At 37.5% G+C, this 16929-nt stretch overlaps 1 protein-coding gene across 2 annotated transcripts in view; it reads right to left on the minus strand.

Annotated features, from left to right (window-relative positions):
• lrba (LPS responsive beige-like anchor protein) overlaps positions 1-16929 on the minus strand; it is a 430270-nt gene that overhangs the window by 87092 nt on the left and 326249 nt on the right. For both annotated transcript variants that reach the window (XM_007904022.2, XM_007904021.2), the window contains one exon: positions 8249-8401. In XM_007904022.2, the coding sequence (XP_007902213.1) occupies positions 8249-8401 (153 nt within the window). The remainder of the gene's footprint in view (positions 1-8248; positions 8402-16929) is intronic.

Here is a 16929-nt window from a genome sequence, read left to right on the forward strand (position 1 = left end):
TTCTCTGACTTTTTCTTCTCTTTGATTCTCTCTAAATTTCTATATCTTTCTCCATCTTTACATCAATATCCCTAAGCCTAAACTGTGAAAACTTTACTAATTAAAAAAATCCTGTTGTGAAGTTGTGTGATCCAGATTAATTTGCTAGAATAATAAATAATAATCCCTATCGCTTGCGAGGTGAGTGCTCTAACCACTAAGCTGCAGGACTCCACAAAACATGCAGCTGTGGTCAAAGCATCTCTTGGAGCCTCCCATATGCCCATTTTCCTTACAGGCCCATCAGAGCCTGTGTGGATAAGCGGTCATGCAAATAAACTGCGACCTACAGCAGCAATTCATGCAGGTAATCAGATTTGCTGAAGGATGTCCTAATTGAACTGTGGTGTAACTTTTGTAAAGCTACAATAGAGCAAAGGGGGCTCCTGCCATTTGTTTGGAGATTGCTGTCTGATCAGCCTTCCAGCATGTTAGCCACCAACATATCCAGGTACTTGCAGGATTTGCTAGTTACAAATTATTTTTAGTGACACTCGCAAATAACTCACCATTTTCTTGGAAAAAATCTGCCAATCAATTGTATTCATGGAACCTTTTGTACAGTATATAGGCGATCCAACATTGACAATGCTAAAATTGCTCAGAATTTGCAAGACTCAATTACCAAGTAATTATTCTGTCATATTATTTGATACAAGGTTTTGCCTTTTATTAATATATATATATAAAATCATATTCAACATTATCAAAAACATCAGTTTCATTCATTCAGATAAGAACTTTTAGTGCAGGAAAATTACACACAATAAACCTGTGCATTTTTAATAGTTTTCAACCGCAGTTATCTGCCTCATCACCATTTTTCTCAATCCCTTCTCTTTCCAGAAATGTATTGAGTTGTCTCTTAACACATTTATATGCCTGCTTCTGTAGTCTTTCCTGGTAAGTTATTCCACAAGTCTATCACCCATTGTGTAAAAATATTCCACTTGACATCTTATTCCTAACTATCCCATTGTTTTAAATTGTGTATTTGATATATGAAGCCTTCATCATATTGAATAATTTGCCAGATCAACCTCATCACAATCTTGAAACTTTCTATCAGGGCTCCTCAGTCTCTTTCCAAAGAGAACAAGCTTAACTTGTGGAATATTCCTCATCCCTAAGATTAAATGAGCAAAACTAGTGCAAGCATTCTGACCAGTTTTATGCAAAAACACCAATATTAAATTTTTATGAAGACTTTCACGTCAGGAGGCCGTCCCAAGACGCTGGACAATCAGTGTTTTGGACCTGAGCTGGCGGTCAGGATTGGGGAGGGTTGAGGGCGGGGGAGAGGAGGATGATCGAAGGCACAGTCAAAGAGGAGGGTCTTGAGTTGGGTCTTGAAGGAGGCAAGGGAGGGGTCGAGGCGGAGGGACTGCGGGATGGAGTTCCAGAGGGTGGGGACAGAATGGCTGAAGGCTCGCCCACCAATGGTGGGGCGTGCGAGGCGGGGGACGTGAAGCAGGCCTGGAGCCCATTGAGCAGAGGGAGTGGGAGGGTTGTAGGGGGTTAGGAGGATACAGAGGTAGGGGGGAGCAAGGCCATGGAGGGCTCTGAAGGTGAAGATCAGGATTTTGAACTGTATCCTCTGTGTAATGGGAAGCCAGTGGAGTTGGGTGAGGAAGGGGGTGATAGGGTCATGGAGCCTGGTGCGGGAGAGGACATGGGCTGCAGAGTTCTGAAGGATCTGCAGCCTATGGAGGGAGGAGTTGGGAGGCCGACAAGCAGGGAGTTTGCATTGTCAAGCCTGGATGTTATTTATGTGTGTATGAGGGTTTCGGCGGCCTGCGGTGTGAGACAGTGGCGGAGCCGGGCATTGTTGCGAAGGTGAGGGAAGGCAGAGCAATATGACCTGATTTGATTCGAATCTCTGTAATGTAACCCAGAAATTTATTTGCATTTTTTTTTATTGGTGCAAAACACTGTTCTGACAATATCATAGATTTGTCCAGTAATAACCCCTAAACCTTCTTCTGTTTTATGGTGCATTCAGGCTAACTGAAAATCAAAAGCCTAGCTCAGCAGTAGCATTCTCGTATGCGAAGAAGAAGGTTGTGGGTTCAAGCCCAAAGTTGGGACTTGAAATCACATAGTCTCAGCTGACACTCCAATGCAGTGCTGGGGGTGTGCTGTGTTGTTGAAGGTGACAATTTTCAGATGAGATTTAAAACCGAGGTCTCATCTGGCTGTTCATGAGGACGTTAAAGATCCCATGGCACTATTCAAATAGAGGAGGGAGTTTCTGCTGGTGTCCTGATCAATAAATCCCTCAAATAAAATTGGTCACTCACTCCATCGCTGTTTGTGGGACACTGCTGTGCACAATTGGCTTCTGCAATTCGCCTACAAAATATACAGTAAATACACTTTGTATTTTGCAAATACACTTTAAGGTATAACCTGTGAAGCCCTTTGAGATGTCTCACTGATGTGATAAGATGCTGTATCAAATGCAAGGATTATTATAAAATAACCCATTCCTTAACTTGATTGAATTCTTCCTCGCTATTTGCTCTATTTTGGTGTTTTCCACAAACCGGGCTGCCCTTGTTCAAATCACATAAACATTAAAAAAGCAGGGATCTCAAACCAACCCACTGTGGTAATCCACTTACAATTTCAAGATTTAAGTTTCCATGAATAGTTACCCTCCATTTCCTGTTTTGAATTCATTTTTTAATCAGAACGAGACCCAGTTCAATAGTCCTTACGTTGCCCATTAACTGCCAATGTAGATCTTTGTCAAAAATGTTCTTAAGATCCATCAAATGTATGATGTCAAATATCAGTAATAGTTCCAAAGAATTCCAGTTTGGTAAAATATGAACTCTCTCGCCTCCTGAATCCTTGATGAACAAATTATCCAAATTTCAAAGGTTTTCTCTCAAATGGTGTTAAACATAGTACATTGTCTCGGAGTATCTCCTAGCTATTTTATTAAAAATAGGAATCATTTCAATTGTTTAGGTTTTCTTGGGAAAGTAATTTACTGTAGAATACCTGTATAGTGTACCAACAATAATCTTTTAGTTAACAAAAACATTCCCTTGTTCTCACCCTATTCTCAAGAGGGCAGCCAGACCTACTTCCCAACTTGATTATTAAACAGTCGCTAGGAACTGTACTAGAACAGTATGAGCTGACTTAACTCTCTCTGGGGTAAATATCTTGCATCTGGTTCGCCACCTTTCCCAGATGGCCCAGCTTGAGACTCATCTGAGGAAAATGCAGGGGAATAACCCATGTTCCACCTCGTCCACGCATTAGCTTCCCAAAATGTATTTGATATTGTGAAGAACTCATTTATACTCCTGTTCCAGTACATAAATTAATGGTTATGATGCTTCATTGAAATGATCCTTATTTAAAAAAAGCATGATCCAACTTGATTTCAAATTTGGCGTTCATAAGAAACGTGCAGATTTTGAAACAATGGGGGTGAATTGTGTTAATATTTAGAAAATATTCTTACTGCTTTGCTCTCAGTTTAGTAAATATTTATGATATAATTTATACAATGTAATCTCAGTGAATTAGATAATAGCAAGGCTAGCAAATTCTAAGTACAACAAAGAGCATATATGTGCCCGCAGGAGAAAAAGCTCCAAATAAAGAAAAGGTTTCATTGTGTGCACTAGCAGGCTATCACAAACCATTATTCACCATAAACAATTCACACATAACGACAGAATAAATTCTGCATCCTTGGTCTCATTTCACTAAAATAACAAAAGGTATAGAGAATATATCTTTTCTTAATGGCCAAATAATCTAGTCCCCAAGGCAAATTGACTGGAAGAAATAACTTACCTGCAACACAAATTAAAAAACATTGATACTAAAAAGCAAAGGCACTAGCTGTGTAACGCATCAAATATTTATTCAAACCTCTTTGTAGTGTTGTCTCCCGCATGCAGATCAAACATACTAGGCTTTACTAAAAGATGGTATTTGCACCAGGTTACATATGCAACATTTAAAAAAAACCATATGAATAAATTTTACAGATTTTAATAAAGTAACATGATTGTCATTCTAACACACACTATCAACACGAATTTCACACAGCGTGTAGTTAATTAATGTTGTGTGCTGCAGCTCTGACCCGGTGGTGTACAATCTATAATTATACATCCTCCTATATATCATCTGCTCTCAGCTATGGTTTCATACAGAAGACAGGCAGCTGCAACACAATATCCCCGCTCAACCTGAAGACCATCTGACTTTAATTGTAGCACACAGCTTGATGTAGCTCTGGTCATTTGAAGCCAAAGTATCACACCGTAATAATCTATACGGCAGGAGCCTGCCAAGTTGGGGCTATAAACACTGGCTTGGGCTGTCTGGCTCTGTGACGGGCTGCAGGAAATATGATTAATGAGTATGGTATAATGATATCAGGAACCCGATTAGCACCACAAAAGGTCATAGATCAAAGTAGTGTGCATTTCATGAACTGCAATCATTGTGTAAATTTTTATTGGCAGATAGAATTAAACCAAAGAGTTAAAATCTGTGTGTCTGTTTATTTTCCAGAAAAGGTACAGAGGTAAATGCAAGTAATCTTTGCTTATGACCTGATATCTTGAAAATCTGTAAAGAAGAGACCTGTGCAACATGCACAAATATCTACCTTCTCCGCACACACCGAGAGAATGTTTAAAGAACATTCTGGAAACCGTTCAGAATTGCAGTCAAAATATTGTGCACAAAAAGGAACACGAGACATGCCAATGTCATTGCAAAACAAAAAAAAATCTTTGCTCATTGTTTAGAAGGCTTACACAGAGGATATTTGGCAATCACCAATGGGATAAGACAAGCATGCAATGAGGAAATCGAACTTCAGAACCAATGAGTGTTGAAGTCAGGAATTGGTCATGGCGGTCATGTTTATGAGCGGTATAAATATCGTAAACCATATAAATGTCTCAGTGCTAACACTGCCATTTTACCACTGCTACAGACACTGCACTACACCTGACACAAGATGGCTTTCAATACAATCCTTTGCCACATTAACCCTTACCATGCTAGGCACAAATTTGCAATTGGCTGCCATGTTTCGCCCACAAATATAGTCAATTCACTTTACAGTCTATTCTGTGAAGCGCTTTGAGACGTTTAGAAGACGTGAAAAGCGCTATATCAAATCCAAGAATTATTATTATTATTACCCAGTGGCAACCCCTTGAGATTTGTAGCATTTTTGTAACATTTCTTTCAAGCGTGAGGCAGGAACGGAGAAGGAAACCTTTCAAGCTACTTTTCAGAAAATATAAAATAACAGTTAAAATAGAAGTAGGGGACAGAGAAGTAGAGAATCGAAAAATAGGGAAAAAAATAATTTCCATTTCAAAAAATATATATACACTTTGTTTGGCAAATGAATCTTCAATCTTTTCTCCTCCAAATTTCTCCCTTTCTGAAGCTGAGGTAAAGTTCCTCAGGCACCAACAACACCTTGGTCAAGTGGACCTCCTCACATGTGAATCTGGACAACCTATTTCAGCAGTGGCAGTGAATTTCGACAGCCTATTTGTCCATAGGTGGCAACAAAGCTGAGACTGACCCCCTCCTCATTCAATATTTGACAAACACTCCCAGAGATCACTAGATAGTAATCAGAAGCAGAGACCTGTGCAGATTATTTACTCCCTAATCTAGGGGTGCGGAAGCCAATTATCGTCAGTCTACTACCACTCTGTTTGAGATCAATTTACTGAGCTCAGACTGGTGATGAACATGGGGCCTTAGTCAAAACATAATTACATTTATTCGCAAATCTGCAAGATGGGAATTAAATGGACAAAACGTATATCACCGTATCTTCTGAATATAAAGCAATTCTCACAAAAATACGTATTCTCGTGGCCCTTATCAACCTCCTCCTCTCTCCCAATCTTTTTTCATCAGGACAGTGACCCTTTAACCTATCAAGATGGCACATTAGTGTTTACAGATGCACACTGTAAAAACAACTCTCAGTGCTCACATTTGGGAAAGTAGGCCATTGGCGAAGACAAGAAAATCAAGTAACAACTTTGATGAAAATCCTCAAAAGCAGTTCTAATAGAGCCAACTCTACATTTAGAGTTAGATTTCATCCCAGTGGCTCCTGACACACTGTTCCAAAAGTAAACCAGTGAAGTGTGAAGAAAATGTTGCATTGTAATACAACAACAATAATAACTTGCACTTATATCGTGGGCAGCAATTTAGTGGGGAAAAATGGATGGACAGTGATCATCATGACAAAACAGTGCAGAGGGTCAAATAAAGATAAAACTCCAACAATATGAAATCTCTGCACTTCATTCCATGTTCATAAAATAATCATCTCTTCCAGTAGTGTCATTTAAGGTTCAATTCTGCAATTAACCAGTAGCACAAATCTTTACACTGTCATTCTGCTCAGTGTCTCTATGCTGCTTAAAATGACATGCATACACATATGTGTTAGTTAGTGAAGAGTGGGCCACTGATTTACATCTAGAGGTGTAAGAAAAGAGAATTATTTTGGTGTCAACAGACTCTACTAGACATGGAGGAACACTCTTGTCCTTTCATTTCATGATAAATCTGGGATAATAAAGTACTGTGCTCTCCCCCAACATTTACTTTTGAATGTAACCAGAATGACCAATAACCATCAGAAAGACTTCAAACATTGCAATTTCATACTAGGAATTTACTTGCTGCTGCTTATAGCTTGTAGAGCAAAAATTATCATTGAACTTGGCTTCAACCAATCTCGTGCCCCAAACCACGGCTGGGATCAAACCTCTTTCTTTGCAGAAAATGGGCATATTCCATATTTTCTTTGTGTTGTCTCACTTGCCTTCACTTGTCCTGATGCATTTATCCATTGCAAATGATTTTTGCTGGAATTCATTTCTTTCAGCTAAATGGTGTGATCCCCATGAAATATAAACTCGTTTAGCTTCCTAAATTAAGGATTTTCTTATTAGTTCAATAAATCTAACTCCCCTTGATAGAATATTGCAGAATTTTGTATTATTATTCTTTCTCATGATACAGAAGTATAGTTTAACAAGAATATCTACGTTCTAGGTATAGGTAAATGAAAAACACGTGGGTGCTCCCATGCAGAGGTTTAAAAAAACTCAGTACTCAAAGCTTTGAAGTAAATTCCACAGACATTCTTTCAATAATGATGACAATTATTTACTGTCATACACAGACCGAAGCGATCACCACAAAACCCGACCACATGCCGTCATTCTTATCCATTCATTAGTTCACTCAATTGAAAAACAGTGTCAAGCAAACAAATCGCTGTATTTAAAAATATCTACTTGGAAACATGAAGAAAACATAACACTTGACCTCCTTACACTGACAAACACTAAGAACTTATGCAAAACATTTATTCTGTTTTAATTAATTTTGCCAAAATTCCCAATTTATTACAATTTTCTCTTTTTCCCCTTTCTCACAAAAACACAAGGCTGTTCAGCAGCCAAATGAATAGTTTGCCATATCATGTTCTTAAGTAACATCCTGGAAGGAAGGGAAAGGAGGGGAGGAATCAGAAATATGAGGTCAGATGGAGCCTCTCAAAGGGGACTCTGATGGCACACAGATGCTCTCCAGAAAACACTTGCAGTAGCTGAAAATTTCTCAGAAGCTCGTAAGCCATCTTCTTTCTGGGGTTCTAGTGCAAGCACTGTTCTGCACTGACATCGGAACAGGTGTTTCAAGTGGACAGACTACTCAGTTCTCAAGTCAACAAAAAGAATACTAAGCCAAGTAAGAAAAATTTGGTGATGTGGACTTCAAGACTTGGAAAACTAACAGCATCCAATCCTATATCAACTAACCCGATGGGAGTTTTAACAACTGCATTTTGACATTGAAGGTTTCCAATTTCCACCTTAGTGGATTTTTTAACATTCACAAAATAAGCTGAATAAAGATTAAGTTTGCCTTTTATATGTTGCTGTAACAGACCTCAATGTAAATAAAACTTCTTGAGAGAAATAAGTCAAATGCACACCAGCACAGGACACTATCCCATAAAGAGCAAAGCTTGAAGCTTTCCTTTTGAGCATTTCTATAATGCTGTTTTTTGTAACTTTTCTACTAGATGTCAATATTCTAGGTTGTGCACTATTGTCTCTCATCAAGAAACTTACACTTGATCAACATTACAGAAAAAAAATACATCTCTTACCAGTCTATTTATACGAATAAACTCTTCTGGAGCTTTGGCCCATGGCGGAAGTTCTACATCCGAGACTACAGTTCCATCATCCATCACGCCCAGATTGTAATTGTTTGAATTGACAAACATCTCCGGAAGATAATAAAATTCAGGAATCAGCTCCTGTGTAAGAAATAAATGATCATCCATTTTACTAAAGCCAGACTACTTTATCATAACCAATTTACTGTTGATATATAAATATGTCAAAATTATTAAAATTCATAAACATAAACTTTTCAATTTAAGTAACCAATCATACTATATTAAGAGGTGCTCATTTTAATAATTTAAATCCTGGGAGGTGATCAAATCTTTGTTAACGGTTGTGAACTCAGTTTTTGAGCACTAAAGGAATTTACCAATTGCTATTTCAATAGAATGGACTCCTCCAGTTCAACAAAGATGTATTTGAAAACAGTTTAGTAAATATATCCACTTTCACAAGAATATGTGAACGTTGCTTCACTGTAGTGTTCAGTGCATTATTGGCAAACATTTACACAAAATACACAGAAAAACACGAAAAAAAGATTGTTGAGGAGCCTGTGCCAAATTAAGCGAGAACCATCAATACTAGGAAAATATTAAATCGTCAGAAAACATGGTCATTAGTGAATCTAAGCCAGCAATCCATTTGACTTCGGATTATTAATATAAATTATTTTGAAGGAAAAAANGAGAAAACAAGGTACATTACTTGGGTCAAAAATAACTAGGAGTTCAACCAATCATAACTAGGAATTTGGAGGTAAAAAGGAAGTGACATAATTCAAGTTGTAATACACTGTACTCAGAGGGTTCTAAATCAAAGCATGAGAACTTAAAGATACTCTGGTGGTACATCTGCTACCTCTAATAAGGCTATTTTGTCAGAAGTCGTCAAATTACCAGGAAGAACACCACAACATTTTTCCATAGTTATGGACCTGCGCCATATTTTTATGACTTGTCATGTTTATCGAGAGATTGAACAGTTTGATATCATATTTCACCCTAGCTAACCCATTAAAATGTCCACCTTCTACAGGCTCTGCTAATATTTTATTTCAGTGTCAAGCATTAAATTATAGAAGATGGTCTCTCTTTGCATAAACTAAAATCGGCACAAAATACCTAACCATTCTTTTTTAAAAAAGCATGTGCATCTAGTTTTAGCTGCGTTTTCTGAAGGATATAAAAGTTTATGCTACTTTGGTCATCTAAAGTATTGGTAAAAAATGTGAAACATGAATAATTTTCACATGCCCTTTCAAAACACACACTGTGACCTATAATTGAGAACAGAAAACACAAATTAAGTTTGTCTATTTAATTGACTGCACAAAGCAACAATTAACTACTGTATTGTTGTGCAACGTGCAGTAATGTTATTAGTTACTATGGAATATAATGCAATTCCATATTAATAACTTAGTTTTCCTGTTTTATCCCTTAAACACTTTTAAAGCCCTTCAACGTTTACCCTTCCCTACTTCACTCACTGTGATCTTACATCTAAATTATCTCACGCATTCCTGGCTAAAACAATTAAGTGTGTTGTAGGCTATTCTAGCAACCACAAACAAAATAGGGTTAACGCACATAATTACTGCAGGATCTGAAAATCACAGCAAGTGCCTGGTGAAAAATTTGTCCGACTCTTAACAAGCACGAACCCATGCCATTTAACAAGCAGAAAAAACATAGGCCAGTCTGATGGCTATTATGTGCAGTGGCCCTATGCAGCCATGTCAGAAGCAAGTGGCTCCAATCTAAATCCCTTGTTCGTATGGGTCAGTAGATCAGTGGTTCCTGGGCACCCCTTTGGGCCACTTTCAACAGCAACAGCCGTCCAGACAACTGACAGCAACAGAATGGGTCATCAGATGCTGAGCAAGGTCAGGTTAGAGCAGTCAATGCAGAAACATCAAGGATCAAGAAAGGACTTAAAGTTGTTATCACTTCTATCCTCCAATAGACCCTGTATACTATAGTAGTGAAGATCCTTCAGAATGAATTTTCAGATTGGACTAATCTGATAAAAAGGTGAGGCTTTTAGTTCATCTAAACTCAGCAGGATTTTTGTTATATGAAAAACTAATTATCACTGGATCAATTCACTGAACTCAGAAGACAACATTAGAATTTTTGTAAAAAAAACTCTTGTTTGCACTACAGGATTTATGAGACTGATATTTATGGTGATATAATGCCTCAATCTACTGAGAACACAATCACAAGGTCACACGTTTTTCCTTCAAAAATGTATCATCATAACATTATTTTTGCAGGTCAGATTTATGACGTATACATACACTGCATTACTTGTGTTTCAATTATATAAACCAACTGTTTCCTTCTATTCATTAAGATTGCCTTTGTAAAAAGCCGAAACACTGTTCAATATTTTACATATGTTGTTTGAAAAATGTTACACTTAAAAAGCCTTATTAAATAACCAGATGTTATACTCACAATTACTTATAAAAAATAAACACACCTGATGAATACATTTATCAGGGTTGACAAGGCCAAAGTCACAGAATAACTTTTGACAATACTCATTGTTAAGGTTGCACTGGACAGTTAGTAATATAGGCAGACAAGGTCATTTAGAACAAAAAGAATCCTTAGATTTCAAAATTGTTTTCGTATTTCGATTGCACATATTACATTTGTTTATTATTACTATAACATAGAACAGGTTTGTCAGATATTAGAGATACAAGATCATTCAATTCCTCACAAATTATGTGGTTAACTGAGAACTATTGGTTGGTCGTGGAAGTCAAAGTATGTAACTGTTATAAAGGTAAAAGTAAAATGGGGCCAAACCCCTGAGGTTGTTGGAAAATAAACTGAGAGTAACTTGAATGTTGGTGCTTAAGAATTTCACTGATGCCTTTTAACAGTCTCCAAGCATTGTCCGGTGCTTCAACAAATTAAGGTAAATGTTCATGTTTCTTTTACTTTTGTTAAGATAAACAATTGGAATTACTCAAATGTGCAAATAGCAAATGTGTTGGAAGCCATAATAACAAAAGCTAAAAACAAATGGTGGGAGAGAAGGGAGATATTTTGAGGGGCAGAGAAGTGAATTTGCTTCTTTAAAAAGATCCTTGCACCTAAAGAAAATCACAATTTACATTTACATAGCGCCCTTCATGTTGAGAAGACGCCTCAAGGCAATGGAAATGCAACTGGAAGCCGAGGGTGGTGGGCAGACAGCAGATAAAGCTCATTGTTAACAAAATAAACCAAGAATTTTTTTGATTTAAAGAGGAAAGAACATCTATCAAGAGGGAGTATTTTTTGTTTAAAATACTCCCACCAATGCATGAAGATTTCTTTTTAAAAATCTATGCTTTACTTGTAGCGAGGTATTGTCACTTTTCCAAATTCAAAAATAAATAAAATAATAAGAATAATTTGGTCACTCAATCCACGACTGTTTGTGGTACACTGCTGTGTGGAATTGGCTGCTGCGTTTTTTCTACAAAATATACAGTCAATCCACTTTACAGTATATTCTGTGAACGCTTTGAGATGTCTCAAAGATGTGATATGGTGCTACGTCAAATGCAAGGATTATCATTATTATTTCCTGAGAATGTTCTTCTCCATTCCAGTTTGCTGATGTACTATATGTTATGGCATGTATCAACATGTGCCCTAGATCAGCTCCATTGAGTTTTGGACCAGGGTCGGTGACAACCCAGAGCTACCAGAGTCAAGGAAGTAACAGTACAGAATAAGTATTCTTCCAGTTTCTCTTGTACTATATTTCACCCACAAAATACAGTCAATCCACTTTGCAGTATATCCTGTGAAGCGCTTTGAGATGTCTCAACGACGTGATAAGGCGCTATATCAAATGCAAGGATAATTTACTCCATGTTCCCTGGATCAGCCAGCTTGCACTTGGCACTCTGTCCAAAACGTCTGTCTGTATTAGACACCGCTTGAAAGTCAAGAGGGCACCAACCTGTAAAACGTGTATAGCTGGTGTAAAATATATTCTACCAACAGACAGCCCAGGTTTTGTTCAGTGACATATTTATCGGGGTGTTATTTCTATAGGACCCAGCTAGCTTGGATTTTTTGGCTCTTTTCATAGTGAGTAAGCATTCCACGCCATCAGAACGAATCAGCATTCACCTCAGTTTTAAACAGAGCAGGAAGAAATTAAATATTGATTTCGACACTGGGGCATCTATTCTATAACTTGTGTAAACTATATGTTTACACAGAGAGAATTACAGATGCTCTTAAATATGCAATTAATGACAAATGGAAAGAATTATAGAATGACCCTTGTGATTAGCTGTGACCAGGTGAACAGATAGTTTTTCCTTATTTAGTCCATCCCTAGTAAATTTGACATGGTCATTAGTATACCATTACATCAAGTGGGAGATATAAAATGTTTTCAAAATTGAGATCATCTCTCAGATTCTTGGTCTGATTGATTTATCAAGGAGCATGGCTTGTTTTTGACTACATCCTTGCTGGTAGGAATTGCAGCATTGTGGTAAGGTTTGCAGAGCAGTTGGAATTCTAACTGCTTACAATTTCATTATCTGACGATAACATTTCTTCCTAAACAGTCTGTGTGAAATAAGGAATCTAACTGAACAATTTCGTAGCATGAAAGGCTCACCCAGCTAGGACTGTCCTATTTGTTAAGTTGGAGGGTTGCGAAATATATTTACACCTCATTCACCATAGAGTAACTGCGCTTTGACAAGCGTGTCTCCTCAGAAGAGGTTCAGCCCCATGGAGACTCTGCTTACATTCCCTCTCAAGATGTAGGAATTCCAAATAGCTATGAAATAAATTCTGCTTCCTATAAAAAGGTTTTGTTTGGATTTGCTATCTATAAGGAAGGGGTTTTCATGTTCGTGTTTGCGAGATTTAGTCATCCGGGCTTTTACTCTGCTTTAAGTCAAATAAAGTGAAATTGGGTAGTGTAACAACATACAGGAGGTTAACAGATATCTGTTTCAGAAGACAAGGATGTATATTCTGCAATATTGTTTCCTTATGGCTTTTTATTTTATCTCAGCCTCTATCTTCAGGATCTTGCTGGTATTGTCTCATGTTCCAAAGGGACAGACCATTGAATATGATAGTTATAACTTTGGCATTGATTAAACTGCAGACCCATCTGCTTGGAGAATGTGCATTTAATGTTGATACCTCCTCTTCTTTCTTATCCTCTGCCAAGATCTACACCTATTGTAAACTTGTGAGGCTAGAGGAAAGCAATCACATGTCATAGTCACTGATGCTGTCTATCTACAGAAGGTAGTTTTATGTTCCCAACTTTGGCAAAATAGTTAGTGTTGTGAGAATGGCACTACCAGAATTACATCAGTGGGCTCATGATTAACTAAAGGGTTAGGCGTTTCTAATTCTGCTGATTAACACAATACATTTTAGTGAAAAAACAATTATCTTTAATTGAATATATATTCAGATCGTGGATTAAGGATAAAAAAATTCTTGAGAACAAAAGCCTAAAATAGACAATGTACTGACTAAAGGAAAATATGAACGTGTCTCTTCCTCACAGGGGCGATCAAATGCAACTCGTGTGAATAACAGGAGCAAAGGAACAGAAAATGCTTAAACCCTGTGTGTGGGAGGTGGAGGAAAAGAAAGATTAAATAGGACATGGAAATGGGAAATCACAGGAATTAGGACTAAAGCCTCTTAAAGGGACAGGCGGTTTCTGACTGACACACTAATTGCTTGACTGACTCATGGGATTGTTGAGGATAACTAATGAAGATAAACTGGTGGTTCTTAATGAGACCAACATCTTTTGCTTCGTTTTCCAGGCCACACTATGCATAATTATTTGAAGTGATCTATTCCATTGAAAATTCATGTTCAGCAAATAGTAGCTGAATAAAAACAGCAAGAGCAGAAAGTGGAAGATTAATTGTCAGGTCAGGGACCAGCAGTAACTCTTGGGCACACAAAAGTGAAGCCAGTCAGCATGAAGGTGCTTTAAGACTTTATAGATTAATGTTACTGCATCTACCTCTGACCTCCCTTGTCTTTGCTCTTCCTAAAATAAGTCAAAGTTTAAATGAAGATATGGATGTTGTGTGAAACAAAATGTGCACTAGGTTGGGTATGTACAATTTAAACAAGCGATTAAGGGTGAAAGGTGTACTAATAATTTGTTCTAGTACCTCAATTAATATATTACTCTATTTTATTTCAGAATATGTCGTAATGTTTCAAATTTGTAAAGCCCTGAGGAACTTCTAGAATCCAATAGAAAGTCGTGACTGGACCAGATTGGATCAGAATAAACCAAACTGAATATCAGGCAAGACCTTCATCAACGATTTTCAGTCAATCATTCCTGAAGGATGAGAGGAAAGAGAACAATGGAGATTTTGTTTTTTTAAATTCCATATTGAGCAACACTTTTAATTTAGTGGTGAGGCAGAACAAAAAGGGAACATTCTGACACCTACAAATGAAAAGTTGTTCAACAACAATTTACATTCAAAATGGGGGGGACGTCTTAAAACGCTTTGCACAACCGACCAGGAGTCCAGGGGGGTGGTAGGGTAGGCCGAGACAGGTCTTAAAGCAGATTTTGAAGGTAGGGAGGGAATAGGCAAAGGTGGGACTCCAGGATGGGGTTCCAAGAGAAAGAGTTAGAATGGGTGAAAGCTTGTCCATCTAATGTAGAGTGGTGCAGGCTGACAGCGTGATGCTGAGCAATATTTGTTGATCAGAGAGCACGGTCGAGCAGTAGGATTACAAGAGATCACTGAGGTTGGGTGTGATGAGACTATTGAGGCATTTGAAAACGAGGATGAGAATCTGGAATTCGATCTGTTGAGCGATAGGGGGTCAGCGGAGCCGAGCAAGAATGCAGGTAATGGGCTCACGGATACTATACATTGTGTGGCTCCGCTTTCCCTTGAATGCCAAGTTCAGTACCAGATTTCAAAACAAATCTTCAACTGTCTAGTACCTTGAGATGTCCTCCCGACTTGAAAGGTGGTATACAAATGTAATTTGTTGTTGTTGTTGTGTTGTAGGGAAGAGGGGAAGAGCAAAGAGGGTGAAGTCATGTAAGATAAAATCTATTATACTGGTTACTGTGCTTAAACACTATTTATGAAAAAAATCCAGTTGTTTTAAAATTTCATCCCACTGATTTATGTATGCAATTAATTAGAAAAACAAATTCAGAGTAACCAAAGATTATCTGTGTAAAACAGGAACAGATCTACAATTCTGTTCATTTCATCTTTATTGGCAAATCAATATAATTCTCATTTATATGAATTTGATCCATCAGATTGTTTTTGTGAACTGCATTGCTCCTATATTCCTTAAACCCGCAACACAAATTCTTTGCAAAACTCCCACTGAGAAGGAACACAAGAATATTTTCTTAAGGCTTGCTCGAATATGGATTCTAGTCACAGTTCTAAAAACCTTACAACCGATTATGTTTTATGTTTAGGATGAAAAACATGACACTGGAAAAATACCATGTGTTTTGGATTTAAGTAAAAGCAAGAGTAGATACTTTATGGTAAAATGAAAAATTAATTGACTTTTTTTAGGAAACAGGGAGACTCTTGTCAACTCCACATCTTTCAAATTTAGGAAAATATTACAGACTAAGGCAACATTCATTACAAAAAAAAGCCCCAAAGTAAAATACCATTAAAAACAATTAATTTTAATTTGTTAAAAGAAACTACTACTTGAACATTCACAAAGGTTCAAACAAAGGTTATATCCCAGTACAGCAATGTAAGGATTAGGCCTTTGCTTTGATCATGAACCCCAAGGCTTTCATAGCATGAAGACATGAATTGGTTGTGACCACACATATGCTTCAGCTTTCTTCATTAAAGTGCGATACCTACTGGCATGAACTCTCTCCGCAGCCAATTCATGTGATTCTCTGCAATGTTGATTACCCTCGGCCTCCAGGCAAAAGCAGCTAACTGATATTTGAACAAATCAAAATAATCAATCAAGAAAGCCTTTCGAAAAGAAAAAGATCACAGAGGATTCTTCCTGGTGTTGTTACCCTCGCATAAACTGGATATTCCATATACTCGGAAATAAACAGGCTGTGTCAGGGAAAGACACCAAATGTGCTAAATCCATATGGCACTTTAATCTACAAATAAACCTCACAATGGACAGCAGATTGTCGCTCTGAAAACATGAATGCAGATAAACAGATCACTTTCACATCAATAATAATAATCCTTGCATTTGATATATATAGAACCTTATCACTTCTTCAAGACGTCTCAACGCGCTTTGCAGAATAAACTGTAAAGTGGAGTGACTGTATATTTTGTGGTTGAAACGCGGCAGACAATTGCGCACAGCACTGTCCCACAAATAGTCATGGAGTGAGTGACCAAAATTATTATTTTTTTGAAGGGAAAAAACAAAATCCCCCCCAAAAAATCAACCACACTCAACGTTTTAATGAAATTGTTTTCTGCTGTTCAATTCACTGAACCATTTATATTTATACAGCACCTTTCACATCAGGAAGACATCTCAAAGCACTTGACACACGTGATTGGAAGCCTGATATAGGGAGCCTGATCAAATCAGAGGCTTACTCCTAAACTGTTAGATGATGATCCAATATTGCCAAA

The sequence above is a fragment of the Callorhinchus milii genome, unplaced genomic scaffold (genome assembly GCF_018977255.1).
Source record: "Callorhinchus milii isolate IMCB2004 unplaced genomic scaffold, IMCB_Cmil_1.0 Scaffold1, whole genome shotgun sequence".
Taxonomy (NCBI): Eukaryota; Metazoa; Chordata; class Chondrichthyes; order Chimaeriformes; family Callorhinchidae; genus Callorhinchus; species Callorhinchus milii.